Here is a 25,724-nt window from a genome sequence, read left to right as displayed (position 1 = left end):
CAGGCAGCACCCTTCCTTTGGTGTCACTCTCGATGTGTGTGCACGTGGTTCGTAACAAGAGTGAGTTCAAGGTCCATGTACACACAGAGAGAGAATTTGACAGCTTGCTTGCAAAAGTTTTGCGTTCCCATGAGGAACTGTACAAATTACTTGCCAGAGTTTTGCTAGAGAACACTAATTTTATAGTGGGGACCCAAAAGTGCAAGCTTCATTGGAGGAAAGCAAAAATATTTTTTCTTTCACTCTTCTTTTTTTTTTTTTTTGTCCCCATTATGAAAAGCTGTTGGTAAAACTAGTTACTTATTTTGCAATAAATGGTGTTTTAATGTTAAATAAAAATGAACACGAATAAGAGATTCCTTTCTTTGACTTACAAGGTGACCAATGAAACGTGAAGGAGGGAAACAGAAGAAACCAGTTAGTTTGATTGTTTATCTTACATCTGCACATGGTAAATTTGGAGACAACATTCTGTACATGTAAAAACAACATGACACTTAAATAGTATAGCCTTTAAAGGAACTCAAACTTTGAATTCATTTCAATCTCAACACTTGCAACTCATGGTCTTGATGCACATTTTAGCTTGAAATTGTATCTGAACAAAACTATACTTAATGGCACTACACTTAGTGATACCTACAGATACAACTGATCTCCAATGTGGATTATCTCTGATTTGGTTTCACGTGTCCTGACAGACTGGATCGCTTATCATTGTGTCAGTACTTAAAAGGCTTTTCTCCAGTGCGAATTCTCTGGAGACATTAAAACTTTGTCCACTGTTGCAAATGTCTTTTCACACTGCTTTCACACTGGTATGTGTCTTCTGGTGTACTTTTAAGGCGTGCAGCCATGTAAAACGTTTTCCACACGAAGAACACACGTGTGGCTTCTCTCCCGTGTGGATATTCATGTGTATCTTAAGGTTTCCTTTTAATGTAAAACTTTTCCCACACTGATCACAAGTGTGCGGCTTCTCTCCAGAGTGGCTATTCATGTGTGACTTAAGGTTTCCTTTTACTGTGAAACTCTTCCCGCACTGATCACACGTGTGCGGCTTCTCTCCACTGTGGATCAACATGTGTTTCTTGAGAAAATATTTTTGTGTGAAACTCTTCCCACACTGATCACATGTGTGCGGCTTCTCTCCAGTGTGGCTGTTCATGTGTAACTGAAGGTCTCCTTTGACTGTGAAACTCTTCCCACACTGATCACATGTGTGCGGCTTCTCTCCAGTGTGGATTTCTATGTGTTTCTTAAGAGTACCTTTGTGTGTGAATTTCTTTCCGCACTGATCACATGTGTGTGGCTTCTCTCCAGTGTGGATTTTCATGTGTTCATTAAGGGTTCCTATTAGTGTGAATCTCTTCCCACACTGATCACGTGTGTGTGGCCTCTTTCCAGTGTGGATTTTTATGTGTTTCTTAAGGGTTTCTTTTTGTGTGAAACTCTTGCCACACTGATCACATGTGTGTGGCTTCTCTCCAGTGTGGATTTGTATGTGTTTCTTAAGAGCTCCTTTGACTGTGAAACTCTTCCCACACCGATCACATGTGTGCGGCCTCTCTCCAGTGTGGATTTTTATGTGTTTCTTAAGAGCTCCTTTGTGTGTGAACCTCTTTCCGCACTGAACACATGCATGCGGTTTCTGTCCAGAATGGATTTTAATGTGTTCATTAAGGTTTCCTATCAGTGTGAATCTCTTCCCGCAGTGACCACACATGTGCAGCTTCACTCCGGTGTGGATCTTCTCGTGTGTTTTCAGAGACTCTACCCGACTGAATCTACTGTCACACTGTGAACACTTGTAAGGTTGTTCTCCAGTGTGAATTCTTTGGTGCAGCTTCATCTGGCCATCTGTAAAGAAGGACTTCCCACAATCAGAGCACATATGACTCTTCACACTACTGTGTCGTTTCTGGTGTATTTTTAAAGTATACAGTCGTGAAAAACTCTTTCCACACAAAGAACACACATGAGGCTTCTCCTGTGTATGAATGGTCATGTGCTCCTTCAGGGATTGTGCCCAACGAAACTTTTTACCACACTGATCACAGTTAAAGGATCTTTGATGAGCTCTAATATGAGAACGCAGATGTTTATTAAGACTGACTGTATGTACAAAACTCTTCCCGCATTGACCACATGTGTGCAGCGGCTGTCCAGTGTGGATTCTCAGGTGATCCTTAAGGGTTTCTTTTCGTGTGAAACTCTTCCCACACTGATCACATGTGTGTGGCTTCTCTCCAGTGTGGATTTTCACGTGTTTCTTAAGGGTCATTTTGTGTGTGAATCTCTTCCCGCACTGATCACATGCGTGTGGCTTGTCTCCAGTGTGGATTTTCATGTGTTCATTAAGGCTTCCTTTAAGTGCATAACTTTTCTCACATTGATCACATGTGTGTGGCTTCTGTCCTGTGTGGATGTTCATGTGATCTTCCAAACTGCTTTTGTACGGGAATGATTTTCCACACTGAGGGCAAGTGAAGATTTTTTTGGCTCTTCTTTTCCGTACAAATTCTCTTTCCTTCTGTGAGCAACTTATGACATGATTTTCTTCCCCTTCGTTCAGTTCTTTACTTTCCTTATCCTTTTCCTTCAGGTCTGAAATGAAAGTAAAGAAGTTGCATTTTAAGCAAATCACAATAAATTAATGAATGAATGATAAAATGTGAAGGGAAAGGCATTTGCTATAGAAACATATGATTAGTAACGTTTTCAATATCATTTCAAGTGTTTGATCAGGCCCAAACATGTCTTCTTCAGGGCGAATGGCTAAGTTTTTTGGCCCACCAAATACATTGGTCTAAACTGGGACAACTCAGGCTTGTGATGTGGTTATTAGTGTGGAGTCTGGAAAGGGTCAATGCAGACTAGTCGACTTCAGTGCTCTGCAATGACGCTTTAAGCTTGACGTCGACTAAACTTTGAAGGACTTCCAAAGTTACGCACCATTTCCAAACTGTTAAAATGACAAATTAATGTATACTCTGAAAGGTATATATTATATTACTGGATGCCTGAAATTGAACGGGAGAACAACTTTATTGTACAGGTGAATTAATCCATTCTAATCTAATGTGCTGCTGCACTGTAACACACACACAGACTACAGACAGTTTGTACGTCACGCACAGATCGCTCGCTAAATCCCAGAGTGTCACTACTACTAGAGAGACGTTGCCATGTAGAAATAATTCACACATGCAATCACTCTCACTAATGCATTAATATGAACGTAATCTTTACTGCGCTACTTTATCTGTATATGATGAAGAAAGAGCAGACATCTGTGAGAAATAAAATGAACCGAAGACAAAATAACTGATAAAAAATTAGCTGTTATAGGAGCAATAGCCATGTACGCAGCGCTGTCATATGCCATAGCTGTGCACAAGGTGTTTGTCACAGCTCCAGACTTATTTGTTCATTAATGACGTCATCAGCGACTAGTCGACTTCGACTCGACTTTCATCACATAAAAGTCGGCTTTAAAAAATCAGTGGTCGTTCAACCCCTAGTCAGTAGGGATATCCAGATTCGATCAAGGGATTGGAAATCGGGCCCGATCATGTTTATTCAGACTCGATTGGAATTGGGCGTTACCTCCCGATCAGGACTCGAATATATATATATATATATATATATATATATATATATATATATATATATATATATATATATATATATATATATATATATAATAAAGATGTGAATAAATATAGATTTAAACTCAAAGAGACAGGATAGTCTGCGCATGATCTGGTGTTTTATTTGGACCCAGAATAAGGTGAGATGAACATCACTGAGCACTAAACACTCCTGCAGTGTTCGTTTAAACACTGCTCTGCCAACCACATCATCAAGTTTTGCAGATGACACAACAGTCTCATCAGCAAAAGGTCTCATCAGCAACTGCAATGAAACACACTACAAAGAGGAAGTAACACAGCTTGCTGAATGGTGTGGCACTAACAACCTGTACCTCAATGTGGAGAAGACAAAAGAGGTCTGTAATGAGCCGCATTTCAACTGTCGGACTAAAAGCAGGCGTGGCACTTCTGAAGTGAAGTGAAGTGACATTCAGCCAAGTATGGTCATACTCAGAATTTGTGCTCTGCATTTAACCCATCCAAAATGCACACACACAGAGCAGTGAACACACACACACACACACACACACACACACTGTGAGCACACACACACACACACTGTGAGCACACACCCGGAGCAGTGGGCAGCCATTTATGCTGCGGCGCCCGGGGAGCAGTTGGGGGTTCAATGCCTTGCTCAAGGGCACCTAAGTCGTGGTATTGAAGGTGGAGAGAGAACTGTACATGCACTACCCTCACCCACAATTCCGTCCGGCCCGAGACTAGAACTCACAACCCTTCGATTGGGAGTCCGACGCTCTAACCATTAGGCCACGACTTCCCCACGACTAGTGCGTGCCAGGGCTAGCGTTTCCACTGTCACTTCCAGTGCTTGATCGTGCCTCATCAGGGCTTGGTGAAGCCTTATTTGGCCCGACGAAACCTTGGGCCAAAGTGGGCCAGCTGGGGCTAGAGGGGTGATTATGAACAAAGGCAGAGTTTCTCCGCATCTGTAGAACGTCAGCACCGCAGATCATTACATAAAGCTAACAGCTTTAACACTAGCATTAAGTTTTGGAAAAACTGTGCCCAGATCTTTTCCCATCCCTTCTCCTCTCTAGTCTAAAACCGTGACCGTGTCGACTGTCACTTTATGTTCAAAAATCTATTGCACGAATCGATTGGACCAACCAACACAAGTTTCGAAAAAGAAAATAGGAAATTGATTTTGATGACCTCTCGGAGCGCGTCCAGGTTTTTTCCACCTTATTATAGTTAAACAGTGATCCTTTTGGTTTAAAATATTTAACAAAAGCATGTAAACAAAAGGCCACTTTTGTCATGTTCGTTTTGTGATCGCGCTAGTTTCCGAGACTTATTTATCTTTAGTTTTCTGATAACTTCTCTTTGTCAGTGAAATGATGGGGTTGCATGACATTGGTCATGAGTGGCATGTAAAGGGCGGGTTTTAGTGAAGCGCAGTGGAGCTTCGGGCTCGACTGTGGAAACGCAGCTCTATTTTAGCCTCGGTACTACTGGCCCGAGGCTATTAGTGCCGCCCAGCCCATTTTAAGCCCTGACTTGCACTGGCCTGAAGGTGGAAAAGCGTTATGGACTGCAGGGTCTGATGGACCTCTGTTAAACACCCCCACTGACCATCAACAGCTCGACTGTGTAGAGACTGAGCAGAACTAAATTCCTGGGGGTGCACATCACTGAGGATCTCACCTGGACCACCAACACCATGTCACTCTCCAAGAAGGCACAACAGCACCTACACTTTTTCCACCGGCTCCCTCAACCTGTCCTGACCACTTTCTACAGAGGAACCATAGAGAACGTGCTGACCAGCTGCATCACTGTCTGGTATGGGATCTGTAGTACAGCAGACCGCAAGACCGTCAGATCTGCAAAGATCATCAGTGCCTCTCTCCCCTCCATCCTAGACATTTTCCATCCTAGACATTTTCCTTACATGATGCTCTAGCAAAGCAAACATTAACATGAAGGACCACACCCATCCCTCCCACAGTCTCTGCCAGCTCCTACCATCAGGAAGACGGTACCAGAGCATCAGAACCCGCCCAGCCAAACTGCTCAACAGCTTTTTCCCCCAGACTATGATGAGCCCTGAACACAAATCATCCCATCCTCTTTTTTAAAACACTACAAAAACCCCCTACCACCACAAACATGGACTATATACTAGGGGTGGGCGATATCTCGATATTTAAAATATATCGAGATATTTTTTAAACACGATATGGATTTTGAAATATCGTATATATCGATATTGTTTATATTTAATTATGATTCCGTCACTTTGCTTGTTTGTCTTCTCTGTGCTGTGCTCGCTCCCTGCCTCCTTGGGCCCTCCCCTCGCGTGTTGTCGCATAAACATGGCAGTGTCCGCAACCAGCCAGGCTATGAACTAGTAAAAAAAAAAATAATAAAGGACAACTGGCTCCATTATATGGAGATACTTCCGTTTTAAAGCATCGGGGTGAACAGCAGGCAGATGTCTACTGTAGGGCCCTATGATTTCCGCGATGCAGAAAATGCAGACGGAATCCAGTCATAACAACGGAATTCAAAGTTTAACGCAGAATGTCACGGAATTGGTCAAATTTTAAATAAATTATCAAAAGTAGGTCATTGCACTCACATCAAATCGCGCTATGGACTAATATCTACAAATATTAAGCCGGAAAAGTCTATTTAAATATGAATCCTGCATGTTCTGCGTGTCTTCGTTTTACTACACACCCAGAAGCGCACGTTACACATTCCGGTGATTTCAGCTTCTGTCCTCACTAAATAAAGACGTGAACACATAAACAACATCTCCAGAACTGCACTGAGAGTCACTCCATGAGCATCTGACTGTTTGAGTAAAACTAGCCTCATATATCACATCATAGACTGTAGTATCACATACACAGAAATGTAAAGGTAAACCCGTCAAAATAAAAGTATTTGCCAGAAATCTATTACTATTGTTCACCAGAATGTAGAAAACCTACTACTACTACTATTAAAACGAAACGAACATAATTTAAGGAATAATTTTCTTCCATGTATACATTTACATTTCTTCCATGTATTATTTTTAATAGTAAATCCCCTTTGTTTACCAAAAAATAAAGTTTGCTTAATTTTCAATAATTAAAAGATAAATTAAATGAATATTTTATGCCTTCATTTGATAACCAGAAAAATTTGAATAGACAGAATTTCAGAGGGGAACAAACATTTCACATAAGGATTTTTTTAACAAATTAAGTTGTTTTTATGCATTTAAATAATTACACTTGCTTAAACACAGAATTAGATAACAATAAAACATATGGGCTTTGTCGCATCTTCCTCTTTATGATGCAACAAATGCTTTCTATGGGTGAAAGATCTGGACTGCAGGCTGGCCATTGCAGTACCCGGATCCTTCTTCTACACAGCCATGATGTTGTAATTGATGCAGTATGTGGTCTGGCATTGTCATGTTGGAAAATACAAGGTCTTCCCTGAAAGAGATGACGTCTGGATGGGAGCATATGTTGTTCTAGAACTTGGATAGAACTTTCCAGATGTGTAAGCTGCCCATGACACACACACTCATGCAACCCCATACCATCAGAGAAGCAGGCTTCTGAACTGAGCGCTAATAACAACTTGTGTTGTCCTTGTTCTCTTTAGTCCGGATGACATGTTGTCATGCAAATTTGGATTCGTCTGACCATTGAAAAAATTTTGCGCTTTGCCACAGTCCATTTTAAATGAGCCTTGGCCCAGAGAAAACGCCTGCGCTTCTGGATCATGTTTAGTTATGGCTTCTTTTATGACCAATAGAGTTTTAGCCGGCAATGGCGAATGGCACGTGTTCATCAACAATGTTTTCTGGAAGTATTCCTGAGCCCATGTTGTGATTTCCATTACAGTAGCATTCCTGTATGTGATGCAGTGCTGTCTAAGGGCCCGAAGATCACGGGCATCTAGTATGGTTTTCCGGCCTTGACCCTTTTACAAGCCCCTTTCACACTGCACGTTGGACCCGGCATATTGCTGGAACATTGCCGGGTCACCTTCTGTGTGAAAGCAAACACGTCCCGGGATTGATTCCGGCATTGAACCCGGGTCGGGGACCTAGTAACATTGCCGGGTTCAACCCAGGACGAGCGCTGTGTGAACAAAAGCCAGATCTAATGCCGTGTCGAAGTGATGAATGAAGTGAAGTGATGAAGTGACGTTATCGCGCGACTCTTTTACCGGCTGTTTTGAAGGAAGATCAACGTTCACGAAGAAAAATTATGTGCAAACTGCAATGAAGCAGAGATCAGTTAGTTCCTCACTTTCTGCGCTGACGCAGAGATTGTTCACCAGCTTCAGTGAAAGTATAACGTGCCTAAGATTTTCGACTCGTACATTACACGTGACGCCCTGATGTCACGTGTCGTTACGGGACCTTTACGGGTTGTGTGTGAAAGCACGCACATATCCCGGGTAATCACTGGCAGTGTGAAAGTGCAAAATCTAGTGATCCGGGAACAATTGCCAGAACACTTTACCCGTGTATATGCCGGAATGGCAGTGTGAAAGGGGCTACAGAGATTGTTCCAGATTCTCTGAATCTTTGGATGATATTATGCACTGTAGATGATGATAACTTCAAACTCTTTGCAATCTTTCTGATATTGCTCCACTATTTTTCACAGCAGCACTGGGGAAATCCTCTGCCCATCTTGACTTCTGAATTCTAAATTAACGTAACAAAAAAATGAAACAAAATATAATCAATTTGTTATTACATACAAAACTAAACTAGTTTAATAGTAGTATAAGCTGTTTAGGGACTGCTTAGCTGTTCAAATCAGACACTAGAGCATCCCTTCATTCAGACACACTAAAGATCTGATCAGAATCAGTGTAGAGGGCCAAATCTGGAAGAGTTTATGCTTTTATGCATAGAGATTGTGGCCAGCTGGTTTAGACAAGGCCAAAGATAAAGAAGGCCAAACTACAAGAGTTGGCCATATGAGGAGCATGTGACTGCAGTGGAGGATAGTCCATAAGACACTGAGCCATGAGATTTTCAGTTTGAAGCCTTTAAAACACTTTTTTTTAGATTTTCTAAAAAGTGCAACCTTAGCAAAAAGTTAGTCTAGAGCCCTGCTGCCAAGACAGGCTCTATTGTATTTTGTCCCAGCGCAGCATGCGGATGTAGACGTGGTGTTTAGAGAAGAATATGTTCAGCCCCCTCCCTCCGAAGCTTTGAATATTTGGTGTTGATTACTACCAAAGCTTTGAAACTCCAAAAATGGTATTCGGACCAGCCCTAGGAATTTTAAATCTGTGCATCTCTTTAAATTATGCCAGAATACTTCTGAAAGTTACATGCTGCATTGGTATACACTTTTCTAACTACAATAGCATTTGAGGAGAATGACTCACAAAATCATCTGTAAACCATTCATGTAGGTGTCCACTATAATTGAGACCTTTTACATTTTTGATATTTATTAAAATAAACTATATATCGTATGTAAAATATATATATATATATATATATATATATATATATATATATATATATATATATATATATATATATATTATTAAAATGCTACTTTTTCAGTACCAAATGTGCTTAGACTCATATAATTTAAAGCTCAATATCATTTCAGGAGAGTCATTTATAGTCATAAAATCAACTGTAAACTGTTCATGTAGATGTCACCTATAATAAACACATTATACTGTTTTAAAATAAATGGTAAATAGTTCTACTTTTTCGGTACCAAATGGGCTCAAACTCAAAATACATAATGATTTAAAGCTCAGTATAATTTGAGGAGATTCAGTTACATTCAAAAAATCAACTATAAATTGTTAGTCATTCTACTCAATTCCTATTGAGCTTAATTATGACATATTTTCCAGTTGAGCCCATTCGGTACTGAGAAAAAGTAGCATTTTCTACATATCATTTACAGTTTATTTTAATAAATATCAAAAAGAGTAAAAGGTGTGCGTAATACTTGACACCTAAGTTAGATGAACACAGGTTTGTTTTTATGACTGTAAGTCATTCTCCTCAAATGCTATTGAAGTTAGAAAAGTGTACACCCGAATAAATTCGACGTCTTTGCGAAAATAGAACATCAAGCCTTAAGCTAACTTTATCTCATTGTACTACTGATAATTACATAGTTTTACAATTTCCATAAGAAAATATTATTTACATTTACTTAAGTCCACTGTTTGGAAAGGCTTCGTTAAACTGACAACAACCATAAAATCTGAAGAAATTATTTCAAGTTTTATAACCTGTTTCACAGCATCTTTAATAGAAAAATCAGGAATATACACAAACCTCGTTCTTCAGTATCATCATGCTTCACTGTGACGTGTTCTGGATCACTCATCTTCTAGGTGAGCTCACTGCAATCCTCAATAAACTCAGTCTTTACAGGTTTCAATCCTTCTTGATGGTATGAATGAACATCTTCACTTGTAAATGATTCAATGTCTTGAAAACGTGGTAAATCTTCTGTTTTGAAACATCGGTTCGGAGCGCAGCTCTTCTTTTTCTTCTTCTCGTGTTTTTGACAGGTGGTGAAAAAAAGCTGCCTTTCCGCCACCTACTGGTCTGGAGTGTGAAGCGCACACAGTCTAACTCCACAGAATGATTGAGTATAACGGGATATAAAGAGGACAAATGTGGAAGAATAAAGGAGGCAAATAAGTGACTGTTTCTGCTGTAATATTGATAATTCCTCAAATTAAATTGGTACAGGAGGGTTCAGGCTGCAGGATTGTGGAATTAAATGAAATTAAAGGAATTTTACCCCCCAAAAATGAAAATGCTTCTCATCTTCATGTTGTTGCAAACCAGAATAAGTTTATTTCTTCTGCTGAACAAAAAGTATGATATTTTGAAGAATTTGGAAAACAAAAAAGTTCTAGGGCACCACTGTCTTCTGTTTATTATTATTATTATTTAAAAAAAAAAATTTACCATTAAAACTGAATTATCATTTCCATAACAGTGTGTTGGGTGATTTCATAGTTATAATCTACTGTATATGTAAATGTGTTAAAGTTTATGAATTTATTTCATAAACTTTTTTATGAAATGGGATGGAATAGTACTTCCCTAAAAACAAAAAAAGTTTCAAATAAAATGTTTGCATAAAGGCAACATTAGACAACTGAATTACACAAATGAGCCAACTAAAAGTTTGATTCTTAACACCGTTTAAAAAAACAAACTCTCTCTCTCTATATATATATATATAAATATATATATACCAGATTGCGCATCTGATGGCAGATGGAGTATTTCATACTTTTCTGGACCTTGACACTGTTATTTATTTGGCAGTCTATGGGACAGTCCCAAGCCTCCAGGTTTTCATCCAAAATATCTTAAATTATGTTCTGAAGACAAACGTAGCTTTTAAGGGTTTGGGACGACTGGGGGTAAGTGATTAATGACAAAATTTTGGGGTGGTATCCATTTTAACTAATTAACAAAATAATACAGGTTAATAGAGAGAATTCAGAGAGTTTTTTTTTTCATGCACCACATTCAGTCCAATAGTTGGCATTAATGCAATTTAAAGCTGGCTGCCAACCGCCAATCAAACCAGAGACCTGCATATCAGATTTCAAATGCGAAACGGATGGAGACATGGTTTACGGTCAACGACAAAGTGGTAACTTACAGGTAAATAATAAAGGATTACTAATGTTACGTTGAGATGTTTGTGGTGTCTATGCGTCTCTCTCTCTCTGTGTTGTTCTCACAGATGGCCCTGCCTAGTGACTTTTTCTGTAAATATTGTGAACTTTCAAACCTAAGCTTGGCTGGTCTTAGCTGGTTTAAGCTGGAAGTAGCTGGTTTTAGCTGGTCTTTTCACGGCACGGAATTAGACTTAGGATGCAGAATCCTTGGGTATGAATCCCGTGAAAAACGAGACTCACAATGAAAGATGAGACATCAAAACAAGTTAAAATGGTATGATTGTGATTTGGTTTTTAGGTCTAATTTGTTTTGATCATACTATTGGGTAGGATAGGGAGTAGTGCAGATGGAACATTATAACGTCTCTCAAAGAACAAGTCAGAACGGCAGTGACATGTACAAAACCAATGTCACATAAAACATACCATATATTCGTTCATCTCTTCCGGGAAAAAAAACAACAACAAAGAAAACAAACACTCTTTTAGCACCACTCAGTGGACATTTCACATCGAATATGTCACTAAACATACATGGCAGATGAATTTCGCATCTTGTGAAAAAGTTACCACAGGCACGTTTTCGTCATGAGACCAGGTTGGTAATTACACAGAAAATGAAAAAAATATTGAAACGATATTTGACCACTGGATTTATAAAAGTTATTTTAATTTTAAGACGTGTTTTCTCAACACTTCAACATTGCATCAACTACTTGACTTTGAGACATTGAGTTTATATCAGAGTTGTTCAAACACTTCATGATTTTATCAAATCATTATTGCACTGGTTGTCACATGACAAAAGACATATCGTTCATCTCCGTTGTTCATTTATATGTGCTTACATTTGGAAAAGTTAAAGAAAATGAACAAATATAGAATTACAAATGTATATATAAAATCTTTCTTTTCTGAGAATATTTACAAAAATAGGCAACATTATGAGATGACACTTCTAAATACTATAAGAAACATTTGAAGATTGTAATACAAATGAATATTAAATGCATATTTTCCAGTAAATGTTAAATGTGCTTAAAAACATTCAGATGCTTAAAGGGTGAAAATTATGTCATTAATGACTTCTCTTCCGGGTTATTTTTGTATTTTTGGACCAAAATGTATTTTTGATACTTAAACAAATTCTCACTGACCCTCTGATGTAATACAGACTACTTTGATGATGTTTTTATTACCTTTCTGGACATGGACAGTATACCGTACATACATTTTCAATGGAGGGACAGAAAGCTCTCGGACTAAATCTAAAATATCTTAAAGAGTGTTCTGAAGATAAACGGAGGTCTCACGGGTTTGGAAAGACATGAGGGAGTCATTAATGACATAATTTTAAGATTTGGATGAACAAACCCTTTAAAAGCAGTAAAAAGCTTATTTGTCAGCAAATTAATACTTATGGAATATATAACAATACAAATATGTTACAAAAACACATTTTGGCATTTGTTGCCGGTTTTCTCCATAGTGTTTTTCAGTGCAGTTACTACAGGCTCAGTTCCTGAGATTCAGAGTTTAAGATTAAAACCCTTGCAGGATTTGAACCTTTAAGCACAAATCTCTGACATGCCAAAAAAATAAAATAAAATTAAAATAAAATAAAATACAAAGTGCTATCAACTTATCAGATATTCCTCTCATGTGGTGTCAAGATGCTAATTCTGAATCTGTAAAGGTTTGAAATTACTAGTATCGGTAGTATAGGCTCAACTGTGTGTTGTTTGACTGACAGCTGCCCTGTGAAAATGAATTGAATTAACTGACATTGTTGTTGAGGTAAAATTCCACTGTGAGTGACGTTTCTTTGTTTCAGCTGATCATCCTTTCCTGTTTCCCATTGTCTCTTCACTGTCCCTTTCAATGAAAGTATTAAAATAATAAATGTTACATTGGTGTCTCATTGGCACCCTCAATCTCAGTCTCATTAGGGGATGAGTCACTGATAGTCTTCAGCCAGAGACGATCAGAGTCACTCTGATTTTTGGGAGTCAAGTCTTTAACACCATTTGCCTGTAAGAAAACACAGATGCAGAATGAACAGGACTAATGTCTGAATTCCAGAAAAAATAATCACAAACTATTGCTTTGGAATGCTTTGCTATTGCTATTGCTGAATGCATTGGATTTTTCTATGAAATAAAAGGGCACAAAAATATAAATGGGGACTTTTAATTCTGCAATTTTGTTTTAGATTATTTGTTATTAAGCTTATTTCAGAGTTAATTTGTAAGAAACATTTATAGAAAAGGGCCATAACAGCCAATGGTAACTAAATATGACTATGAGATTAACCCTTTGATGTACAAGCTATGAAAACCCCTTCTAATGCACAACGTGGGTCTTAAATTACCTGTATTCATTTCCTATTACATTTCATACTTTGCTGGGCTTTATTTTTTTTTTTATCTTTTGAAATCAGTTTGTTTCAGCAATTAATATACCCTGATCTATAAATTCCATGATACATGAATATTCAAAATATCCTTTTACTATGACAACAGTTAATATTTTATTTTCCCCCCTAGGTTTTGTGTTACTCCCTCAAGTTTTGAACCACACATCTTTGCAAACATGGAAAAAACTAGAGAATCGAGACATTTTGTTAAAATAATTATTCTAGCATTAGATTATTTAGATCAACATATTTAACACAAGTAGAGAACCTGTCGAACAGACACAAATAAACCTGTGAATCATCATGTGAGCTATTGAAACTCTTCATTCCAGAGAAATGTCTTAAAAAATAAAAGCATAAAAGCACCACAACCAGACTGTGTTACACCAGTCTGTCTGAAATCCTGTGCTGACCAGCTGCTCCCCATCTTCAAACAGATCTTCAACAGATCACTGGAGCTGTGTGAAGTCCCTTCATGCTTCAAATGCTCCACCATCATCCCCATCCCAAAGAAATCCAAAATTACAGGTCTAAATGACTACAGGCCTGTGGCTTTAACGTCTGTGGTCACAAAGTAATTTGAAAAGCTGGTGCTGACCCACCTGAAGGACATCATTGGTGTCTTTCTCCCCTCCCTGCAGGACATTTACGGAGCCCAACTCACCCGCAAAGCCCTCTGCATCGCAGGTGATCCCACACACACATCACACAGCTTCTTTAGGCTGCTGCCACCAGGGAGGAGACTGAGGAGTCTCCAGGCCAGGACCAGCAGACTGAAGGACATCTTCATCCACCAGGCTGTCAGGAAGCTGAACTCCCTCCCGAACTTGCCCCAGGCACCACTGAACACCCCCCCCACCCCCCGACACACACACACTAATATACGATGACATGCACCAGTCACTTTGTGCAGCATTTGTCTGCTCACTACCTCATTCTCCATGGAACTGACATCATTCCACTACCTCATCAGTCAGTTAAATAAAATAACTGCTCTTGAGCCCTGTCACTTTAATCAGACTTAAGCTTTTGTTTTTGAACTAAAAAACCTTTTTTCTGCACTACTGTTCACTTCATTGATTTGCACTGCCATTTGCCTTGCGCTGCTTTATTTAACTTTATTTTTAATTTTATTCTATATCTTTTTACATTCCTTATTGTATAGTTGTATATTTGATCTAGATTTTAAGGCTTTAATGTTAATGTTATCTGTGTGCACCGGGGGCTCTGAGAGTAACGCAATTTCGATTCTCTGTATGTATGTATTGTACATGTGGAAGAATTGACAATAAAGCAGACTTGTCTTGACTTGACTTGACTTACTGGACCCTTGCTGTATCCTCTTCAGTTTACCTACAGAGCAAACAGGTCTGTGGACGATGCAGTAAACATTGGACTTCATTATGTTCTGCAACACCTAGACAGACCAGGGACTTATGTGTGGATCCTGTTTGTGGACTTCAGCTTCACCTTTAACACGATCATCCCAAACCTCCTCCTGCCCAAATTAACTCAGCTCTCCGTGCCCACCTCCATCTGTCAGTGGATTAACAGCTTTCTGACAGACAGATAGGCAGCAGCTTGTGAGGCTGGGAAAATACACATCCAGCACCTGTACAATCAGCACCGGAGCTCCCCAGGGCTGCGTTCTATCCCCACTGCTCTTCTCACTGTACACTAACAATGCACATGTAAGGACCCTTCTTTCAAGCTCCTGAAGTTTGCAGATTTCACCACACTCACTGGCCTCATTCAGGACGGTGACGAGTCATCTTACAGACAGGAGGTTAAAGAGCTGGCTGTCTACTCTCAACAACCTGGAGCTTAACACGCTCAAAACCGTGGAGATGATATTGGACTTCAGGAGAAACCCCCCTGCTCTCCCCCCACTCACCATCATGAACAGCACTGTGACTGCAGTGGAGTCATTCAGGATCCTGGGCACCACTATCTCTCAGGACCTGAAGTGGGACATTCACAATGACTCCATTGTGAAAAAGGCCCAGCAGAGGTTGTACTTCCTTCGCCAGCTAAGAAAGTTTAACCTGCTACAGGAGCTGCTGAAACAGTTCTACTCCACCATCATTGAATCCATCTTCTGCACTTCAACGTCTACTTTCTGGTTCAGCTCAGCTATTACATCTGACATCAGAAGACTACAGAGGGTAGTCCGGGCTGCTGACCGAATCAATCCTCCAACCAATCCAGGTACAACCCTCCCATCTACTCAAGAACTGTACTTATCCAGAGTGAGCAAAAGGGCTAGTAAAATCACTCTGGAACCCTCACATCCAGCACACTCCCTCTTTGAACTGTTGCCATCTGGTCGACGCTACAGAGCACTGAGCACCAGAACGACCAGACACAGGAACAGTTTCTTCCCTCAGGCAATCAGTGAATGAACAGTTGATAATAACTGTGGAACACACTACACTTTATATTTGTGTTTACACATACACTTATTTATCTCACACCATACTTAGTGTAAACTTAAATTTCGCACATAATATACCTGTACATACATAACTGCTTATTGTAATATACCTGCCATACAATTGTCAATTTCTATATTGTCATTCCTTACCTCCATTTACATTTACATTTAATCATTTACCAGATGCTTTTATCCAAAGCAACTTACAAATGAGAACAATAGAAGTAATCAGATCAACAAGAGAACAACAACAGTATACAAGTACTATGACAAGTCTCAGTTAGTCTAGTACAGAACACATAGCCAGGTTGTTGTTGTTGTTGTTTTTAAATAAGAATATGAAAGAAAAGAAAAGAGTCTTTAGATGTTTCTTGAAAATGAGTAAAGACTCAGCTATTCGGATTGAGATTGCACCGTTTCCCTTAAATGTCAGTTTAGTTTGAATTTGCCGCTTGCTCGCAACTGCTGTCTTCACGAAAGCTTTGCTTTCAAATATTTCAACTCAAATCAATATTTTGCATCTAATTATATATATATATATATATATATATATATATATATATATATATATATATATATATATATATATATATATATATATTGTGACGAGCACTCCCAGAGGAATCAGCGTCACCCTGGAAACCAAAGCAAAACACCTGCACGTCCTCGTCACCGGCTGATCAGTCACAGCTACACGCGCGTCCCCGCGATGGAGGACGTCTTACAACGCCTCGCTGAAGCATCCGCCAGCAGCAAATAGAGGAACACCTCGCCACTAGCCTGGGCAGGATGGAGGATGAACTCGCCGCCGTCCGGGCAGCCGCGGCCCAGCGCGTTCCGCTACCTGAGCCTTGGGCACAAGCCACCCGTCTGTTACCTAAAATGACGGCCGATGACGATGTGGAAGCCTTCCTTCAGGTCTTCGAAAACACCACCCACCGAGAGGGATGGCCAGAGGACGAGTGGGCACGTGCGCTGGCACCCCTCCTCACCGGTGAAGCACAGAGGGCTTACTTCTCGCTCCCCCTGACGAGTGCCGACAATTATATCGAAGTGAAGCGAGAGATCCTGGCGAGGCTGGGCCTCTCCCCTGTGAGCGCCGCCAAGCAGTTCCACGAGTGGGAATATAAGCCCCGGGTGCCAGCCCGTGCCCAGGCGGCCGAACTCAGCCGCATCGCCCAGCACTGGCTGTTGGCAGGAAACCCCACCCCAACGCAGGTAGCGGAACGAGTGGTGGTCGATCGCCTCCTGCATGCACTGCCTCGCGCCCACCGACAGGCCGTCGGCATGAGGAACCCACGTGACATCCGGGAACTGGTGGAGGCGATCGAGGTGGCGGATGCTGTCCATCACAGCGGGGCAGGGGACCGGCTGCCGCCATTCCCCCGGAGGGTGGTCCAGGAGCGACGCCCGCTCGAAGGCACCGCGCGACCAGTCAGCAGGCCGACGGTTCCCCCACCGCGAGATGAGCCCATGCCCAGTGCAGAACCACCGTCGCCTCCGCGAGCCTGGCTGGCAGGCTGCATCCTCCACCAACGGGTGCCGGCGGGAGCCCCCGAAGCAGAGGTGAAGGTGGATGGAAGACGGTTCCGGGCCCTATTGGACTCAGGCAGTGCGGTCACCCTCATCCAGTCGCGACTGTGCGCCCCTCGAAGCGGACGGAAAAACTTCCTACCGATAACCTGTGTGCACTGAGACACTCGCCAAGTACCGGCCCGTGAGGTCATTTCTTCCCCCCCAGGGCACCTGGCCGGTGGAGGTAGGCCTGGTGAAGGACCTGCCGGTGGCCGTACTGCTCGGAAGGGATTGGCCCGGCTTCGAGAAGCTGCTGTCCGCCGCCACTCAGCCTGCCAGCCCCAAGGGGAACCGTTGAAGACCGAGGCGGCCGCCTGGACCCCGCCGCCGACCGGCCCTGCTTGTCTCCGACAGTGGGAAAGAAGGTGAGGCCCCCTCCCAGTCCACTAATATGTTTTATGATGTCTACCAACAGGCCGCTGGAGGGGGCTCTTTCGCCAAGGAACAGCGGGAGGACGACCGACTCAAGCACTGTTGGAGCCAGGTGCGAGTCGTGGATGGAGAGGACGTCCTCCCCCGGCCCCACCCTCTCCCACATTTTGTTGTAGAGAATGGCCTGCTGTATTGTGTCGCCCAGCGTAGGGGGGAGGAGAAAAAGTTACTAGTTGTGCCTCGAGCCAAGACCGAGACCATTCTAGAGCTGGCCCATTCCCACCCCATGGCAGGACACCTCGCGGCAGCCAATACTGCTCAACGCATCCGCGACCGCTTCCATTGGCCAGGCCTGGACGCCGAGGTAAAGCGGTTCTGCCAAGCCTGCCCGACCTGTCAGGCCACGTCGCCCAGGACTCCTCCCCCCAGCCCGCTCATCCCGCTGCCTATCATCGAGGTGCCCTTCGAGCGGATTTGAATGCGGAAGGCCACCGCGAAGTCCATCGCCCAGGAGCTGTTTCTGCTGGCCAGCCGAGTCGGCCTCCCCTCGGAGATCCTGACTGACTAGGGAATCCAATTTCATGTCCCGGCTAATGGCTGACCTCTGCCGGCTGCTGCGGGTGAAGCAGTTGAGGACCACTGTTTATCACGCCCAAACTGATGGCCTCATAGAGGGATTTAACCAAACCCTCAAGCAAATGCTCAGACGTGTGGCGGCGGAGGAAAAACGGGATTGGGACCTCATGATCCCCTACGTGCTCTTTGGGATCCGCGAAGTTCCCCAGGCCTCAACTGGCTTCACCCCCTTCGAGCTCCTGTTTGGCCGTCAACCCCGGGGCCTCTTGGACGTGGCCCGGGGAAGCGTGGGAGCAGCAGCCAGCCCTGCATCGTACCGTCATCGAACATGTCCGGCAAATGAGGGAACGGATCGACCGAGTGATGCCGTTAGTCCGGGAACACCTCACCAGGGCCCAACAGGCGCAGCAACGTCATTACGACCGGGCAGCCCAACCACGGGAGTTCCAACCGGGAGACCGCGTCATGGTCCTGGTCCCCAGCTCCACCTGCAAATTTCTGGCCTCCTGGAAGGGACCCTACTCGGTCGTGGAGAGGATTGGACCGGTCACTTACCGCCTGAGACAGCCGGGACGACGGCAGGCGGAGCAACTCTACCACATCAACCTCCAAAAGAAATGGGTGGGGACCCGGGACCAAGTAGCTGCCCTGAGCCTCACCGAGCCCGTGGTTGTGGATGTCAACCCCCATCTTTCGGCTGCTCAGAAGACGGAGCTGCAGCACCTGGTCAGTCAGTTCCAGGATGTGTTCTCCTCTCAGCCCGGGCAGACCAACGTGATTCAACATTATATCCGGACGCCCCCAGGAGTCATCGTTAGGCAACAGCCCTACCGAGTCCCGGAGGCTCATCGGCAGGCTATTGGGGAAGAGGTCCAACAGATGCTAAAGTTGGGGGTAATAGAACCATCCCGGAGTCCGTGGTCCAGCCCCATTGTGATGGTCCCAAAGCCGGATGGCACCCTCCGCTTCTGTAACGACTTTCGCCGCCTGAACGAAGTCTCCGAATTCGACAGGTACCCCATGCCTCGGGTGGACGAACTGCTGGACCCGCTAGGAAGGGCCCGGTATATCAGCACCCTAGACCTCACCAAGGGCTATTGCCAGGTACCGCTCTCAGAGGCCGCCAAGCCGAAAACCGCCTTCTCCACCCCCAGTGGCCACTGGCAGTACCGGACCCTTCCCTTCGGCCTACATGGGGCCCCCGCGACATTCCAGCGGATGATGGACATCCTCCTGCAGCCTCACCAAGCTTACGCGGCCGCCTACCTGGATGACGTCGTGGTCCACTCCGAGGCGTGGGACGAACATCTGGATCGTCTGCGGAGGGTGCTTTCGGAGCTCCGGCAGGCTGGACTTACCGCCAACCCCCGCAAATGCCACCTAGCCCTCTCTGAGGCCAAGTATCTGGGCTACCAAGTCGGCCGAAGACTCATCCGGCAGCAAGACAAGAAAGTTGAGGCCATCCACGCCGCACCAAGACCCGAGACAAAGACCCAGGTACGAGCCTTCTTGGGGTTGGCGGGTTATTACCGTTGTTTTATCCCCAACCTCTCCTCTTTAGCTGCCCCCCGACAGACCTGACCAGGAAGGGGCAGCCGGAGAAAGTATGCTGGACCCTGTCGGCAGAAGAAGCCTTCTCCCAGGTGAAAGCAGCACTCACATCCTCGCCGGTACTCCGCCGAGGAAGCGGGGGACAGCTGGCCATCAGGTGGGCAGTCCTTGAGCTCCGGTACTACCTCCTGGGCCACAAGTTCACCCTGGTAACCGACCACGCGCCCCTACAGTGGATGGCCCGCGCCAAGGACACCAACGCCAGGGTGACTCGCTGGTTCCTAGCGCTCCAGGACTTCCACTTCGAAGTCCGCCATCGAGCTGGGGCCGCCAACGCGAACGCCGATGGCCTCTCCCGGATCTGGACAGCTTATGCAGGTCTGTCAGGGGTCATTCCCTACCCTCCCCTAATTTCACACCTACTTTCTACATGTTTTCGCAGGACCAGAACGATGCTTGGGGGGGGGGGGGGGGAGTGTGACGAGCACTCCAAGAGGAATCAGCGTCGCCCTGGAAACCAAAGCAAAACACCTGCACGTCCTCGTCACCGGCTGATCGGTCACAGCTGCTCCCCATCAGCCAGCACATTTAAAAGGAGCACATGTTACACTCAGAAGAGGTTCTCGAACCGAATGCAACACTGGTCTAATCCCCCTCTCCTTCCTTCACAGAAAGCAGCGAGTGACCGACAGCCCACACACTTTGGAGCACGTCAGGACACCCACTTTCACCTTGATTGGCACCGAAGAGCATGGAGAGCGCACGGGAAGCACCAAGCAGCAGAAAGTGGATCAGGACACTTCACCAGGCACCCTTCTCATATCTCACATACATAACATTACATAATTTCATTACTCCATTCTACAGCAGCTTTATGATTAAACCATGTGATTTAACTGTTGCAGAGATCTCTCCCTTTGCTCATCGTGTCCACTACCCAGTAATCGGAACAGTTTCACAATTGTTTCATCAAATGCAGATCAAGTTCTGCCGAACTAATGCAACTAATAGGTTTTAAAATTCAAACTTCAAACCCATGTGTGTAAAACTGATGTAGAAATACAAAAATTGTTTGTTTATAAAGTAGGGGAAGGAAAAATAAACAAAATGATTTGTGGAAGTCAAAAACAACATATTTAAATACTATGTGTAATAATAAATGATAGAAAAACATTTATTTCAGAGATTCAGCAAAGAAACACTCATCCATGACTGATATAACATGTGAAATAAATAAGGGTAATTTTAGACCCATGTTGTGCATTAGAAGGGCAGTGACATTCAAAAAGTAAGAAAAAATAAACATAAGTTTCAGTGATGATTAAAAACAATACTGAATGATAAAATTAATTTCTTGCAGAGAAAAAAAATCAACTCAATCAGGTCACTTTAGACCCATATTGTGCATCAAAGGGTTAATGTAATGAAATGAATTATTCTAATAATGTGAGAGCAGCTGAAGCTGTATGAGAGCTGTATATGCTATCTTGAAGAGCAAGTTACTTCTACTATACTTTATTTCTGAATTAACCCACATAAAATACTAAAATATTTCATCAACTCACAGATCTGAAACAGTGCTCATAGTATCTTACCTGATCACCGTGCTTCGTCTTTGTGTCTGTTTGATCAATAAACACACATTACTTTAGTTAAATGCTAACTTTTACATCTTTTACGCAATTTCACACACAAATTCTTGTGGAAACAGCAGTATGTAATACTCACCATTTTGTCCTGCTTGAGGCCTGTGATAGTAAACCACAGCAGCAACTACAGCAATGAACAGCAGAACAACAACAACAGCAGCAGCACATATTCCTGCTACAGTATCTGAAGACAGACCTGAATCTGAAACAGCTAAAGAGGACAGTCATTGAGTGAAAAATAATGTGCATCCAGCTAGTTACCTCAAAAAAAAAAAAAAACATTCATGATTGACCAATGAGAAGAGTGTTGTGTAATAATACTAGTGAGCACTGATAACTGATACAATATTTACTAATATCTTGATGTTAACACCTTTCATATTGATTGAAATGATACATCCAGTGGGTTTTTAAGGAACAGTACATGTATCAGAGACACTAAATGCATAAGATGTATGTTTTTGAGCTCAACAGGAAACATCAGAAATGTTTCATATTACTTTTTTTGTGGCAACTGTGTCTTTTTTTTCTATGATGTGCGTGTAAAACTGATAGAGATGATCTCATTATCTTGAAAAATATAATGAGATCATTATATTAAAAGAAAAAGAAAATGCATTGAAAGACTAAATGATACTTACCAGTGACATTAATACTGAATCTCTTAAAGCTAATGATACTAATGTTGTTGCTGTTGCTGGTGATCTTCAGTTTATAGAGTCCAAGGTCCGTGGTTTTGGTGTTTGTGATGGTCAGAGATCCAGACGACTGATTCACCTTCAGTCTGTCTCTGAATCTCTCATCAGCATCTTCACACTGAACATCTGTACAGGTCTTATTGTGATCTTCAGTGATTTCAGTAATGAGATTGTCATTAAAATAAAATGTCACTATATCATCTGGGCTTTTTTCTACATCACTATCTAAAGTGATGGACTCTCCTTCCTTCACTACAATAATTTCATCTTGTTTAGCACCAAAATGACCTGAAACACAAACCAATCGATGCTGAAATCAACAGACAAAAGATATTTGGATATGAACTTGATTGCTAATGTTTCTCTCAACTTGGAGTCTCTCAACTTGATTAGCTTCATTTCTCCCCAATTTGTGCTATTGATCAACAAGCAGAAGATGCATATAGATGCAATAGATGCATTTAAAAAGGCAATCAGAGACTGTTTGATGAAAAACTGACATCTCCATCAGAACAAATCTAACCGATGAATCTAAAAGCTAACCAATGAAAAAGCTAAATGGTGTTAAATCATAGTGATCTAAATCTGTAGTTAATTCTACAGATTTATGTGTTTTTGAAGAAAATATTCTACATACTGATAATATACAGGTAAAAAAAAAAAAACCCTGAAAGGTACTGTAAAAAAATATAGCTAAATACATTAATGGTGTGAATTACATGTACGAGACCTTATTTTAAATGCAATTACTTACCTTGAACAGTAATAATGAAGGTCATTCTTATGATTCTGTTGCTGATGAGTGTATATTCTCCAGAGTCTGTGATTCTGATGTCTGTGATGGTCAGAGATCCAGTCTGAAGATCCAGCTGCAGTCTGTCTCTGAATCGCTCATCACCACCATAACACTGAACATCTGTGCAGATATAACTGAGATCTCCATTGATTTCTGCGATGAGAATGCCATTAAAATACCATCTAATATCTTCTTGTTGGTTTGTTTTAACATCAGTGAATAGAGTGACTGAATCTCCCTCCGTCACAAAGGCTGAAAAAAAAAAAAAAAAGTTAACATTTATAAATCATATCGGGGATAGTGGGGCAACAGGAAAGTGCAGTGAAACATGAAACAGACTTTAACATAGTAATTCAGATTACAATGGAGCAAGCATTTTAAATGACACAGAACAGAAGACAAAAGAAACGGAGGGTTTCAATACAAATTTAGAATAAATAACGAAACACAAGACATCTGCCTAACATAATTCGTAACCATATAGACAAATTAACGGATGAACATAATCATACAGACACGTTACACAAGTAAATACCATACATTTACCTGTAATACTTTTTTGTTCAATGCTGCCAAACACTTCCCTGGTAGTAGGCTCTAACGGTCCAGATGAAACACCATGGGGAAAACCACAAGAACAAATAAACAATCTTAAACCAAAACCTCACAACATGGCTCCTCTTAGAGCTGGAACCAGGACTTAATATTTAAAATCATCTTGAACTAAATTTGTTTTATTATAAAAAAATAAAAATAAATAAATCTCTAAACACATTAATGATGTAATTTGAATGTACAAGACTTGTTTTAAAACATAATTACTCACCATGAACTGAAATCATGAAGGTATTCTCACTGAATCTGCTGTTGTTGATCTTTAGTTGATAATCTCCAGAGTCTGTGGTTCTGGTGTTTGTGATGGTCAGAGATCCAGTCTGATTACCCAGTTTAAGTCTGCCTCTGAATCTCTCATTACCTTCATTACACTGAACATCTGTACAGATAAAACTGAGGTCTCCAGTGATTTGAGCGATGCAAATAGCCTTAAAATACCACTTAATAATTTTCTGTTCTTTTGTTTTAACACCAGTTTGTAGAGTGACTGAATCTCCCTCCGTCACAGTAACTAACACTCCTGTACCAATACCTATATAATCTGAAGAAGAAATGAACAGACAAATTATGCAGCATGAAGGTGCTTTGAAAATATTTTTCTCCAGATAATTAAGAATGTGAGTAGAGAAATATTTCTGGATTCGCATGCAATCAAACAGCAAAACAACATCAATGATTTACACATTCACTCATCAGACAAACATACATGAGCCTCATGTGTGACCTTTAACAACTGAGGGGCCAGTAGTTCAAAAACGTAATCTTTTTCCTGATGATTTGATCCAGAATAAAACCAATATAGGATTTTGTGATTTATTCTGATTTCAGAATCAGTTTTTTTTTTCTTTTTGAAGAACTAATTTTCAATATAGTAGCCTAAAAGAAAGTGTAAAAAAAGTAAAGTAAAACATTTTGTAAAGTAAAAACAGCTGTCAATATCAAACAAAAAATATATTTAATTTAAAGGTGGTTTTTTTTTATCCTTTTTTGTCAAAAACAGTGGCACAATCATCAGAGATGAACCATTTAAAAGTAGTTATCTCTAAACGAATGCAAAGTTTCTTGCAAAACTATTCTGAGTGTATTTATTATTTATTTTATTATTTATTTAATGATTGCTACCTCATATTTTTTTAGATCATTGTGATCTAATAAAATTTGGTTTTACAAATCTGCACACAAGTAAAATGGATTACCTGATCCTGGATAGCAATCCATGGGATTTCTAAATCCAGATCATTCTGATCTAGATTAAACTTTTAAACAACTGGCCCCATGGCATTTACAGATACCCCATTTTCATCACTAGATGATACTTACCAGTGATAGTAACACTGAATCCCTTTGAAATGCTGAATCTGCTGTTGTTGATCTGTAGTTGATAAACTCCAGAGTCCAGCTCTCTGGTGTTGATGATGGTCAAAGATCCAGTCTGATGATCCAGCTTCAGTCTGTCTCTGAATCTCAAATCACCATCTCCACACTGAACATCTGTACTGATATACCTGATATCTCTCTTGATTTCAGCGATGCAAATATCAGTAAAATACCACGTCATTAAATCATTTGGGTTTTTTATTACACCAGAATCTAAAATTACAGATTCTCCCTCCATAACTGACTTTCTCTTCATTTTATCTCTTTCAGCAGCAGAAACATCTGAAACACAAACCAACAGCTGCTAAAAAAAAAAAAATATAATAAAA

At 41.8% G+C, this 25,724-nt stretch overlaps 2 protein-coding genes across 2 annotated transcripts in view; both read right to left on the bottom strand.

Moving 5' to 3' along the window:
- Positions 1-248: 248 nt before the first annotated feature.
- Positions 249-10,175, bottom strand: LOC113039525 (gastrula zinc finger protein XlCGF57.1-like). The gene is made up of 2 exons (XM_026197422.1): positions 9,964-10,175; positions 249-2,607 (listed from the first exon to the last, which is right to left on the bottom strand). The coding sequence occupies exons 1-2, from the start codon at positions 10,013-10,015 to the stop codon at positions 800-802; spliced, it is 1,860 nt and encodes a 619-aa protein (XP_026053207.1). The 5' UTR covers positions 10,016-10,175; the 3' UTR covers positions 249-799.
- A 2,439-nt stretch (positions 10,176-12,614) lies between these two features.
- Positions 12,615-25,724, bottom strand: part of LOC113039524 (titin-like) — a 38,211-nt gene continuing 25,101 nt past the window's right edge. Inside the window, exons 7-14 of the mRNA XM_026197421.1 lie at positions 25,339-25,677; positions 24,230-24,559; positions 23,950-24,000; positions 23,362-23,655; positions 22,551-22,895; positions 21,989-22,120; positions 21,856-21,881; positions 12,615-13,367 (exon numbers count right to left, since the gene is read on the bottom strand). Coding sequence (XP_026053206.1) covers positions 13,242-13,367; positions 21,856-21,881; positions 21,989-22,120; positions 22,551-22,895; positions 23,362-23,655; positions 23,950-24,000; positions 24,230-24,559; positions 25,339-25,677 — 1,643 coding nt within the window. The 3' untranslated portion in view covers positions 12,615-13,241. The remainder of the gene's footprint in view (positions 13,368-21,855; positions 21,882-21,988; positions 22,121-22,550; positions 22,896-23,361; positions 23,656-23,949; positions 24,001-24,229; positions 24,560-25,338; positions 25,678-25,724) is intronic.

This window comes from Carassius auratus, chromosome 22 (assembly GCF_003368295.1).
Source record: "Carassius auratus strain Wakin chromosome 22, ASM336829v1, whole genome shotgun sequence".
NCBI classification, from domain to species: domain Eukaryota; kingdom Metazoa; phylum Chordata; class Actinopteri; order Cypriniformes; family Cyprinidae; genus Carassius; species Carassius auratus.
Note: the sequence above shows the minus strand (reverse complement) of the source record. Positions and strands in the feature narration are given on the sequence as shown.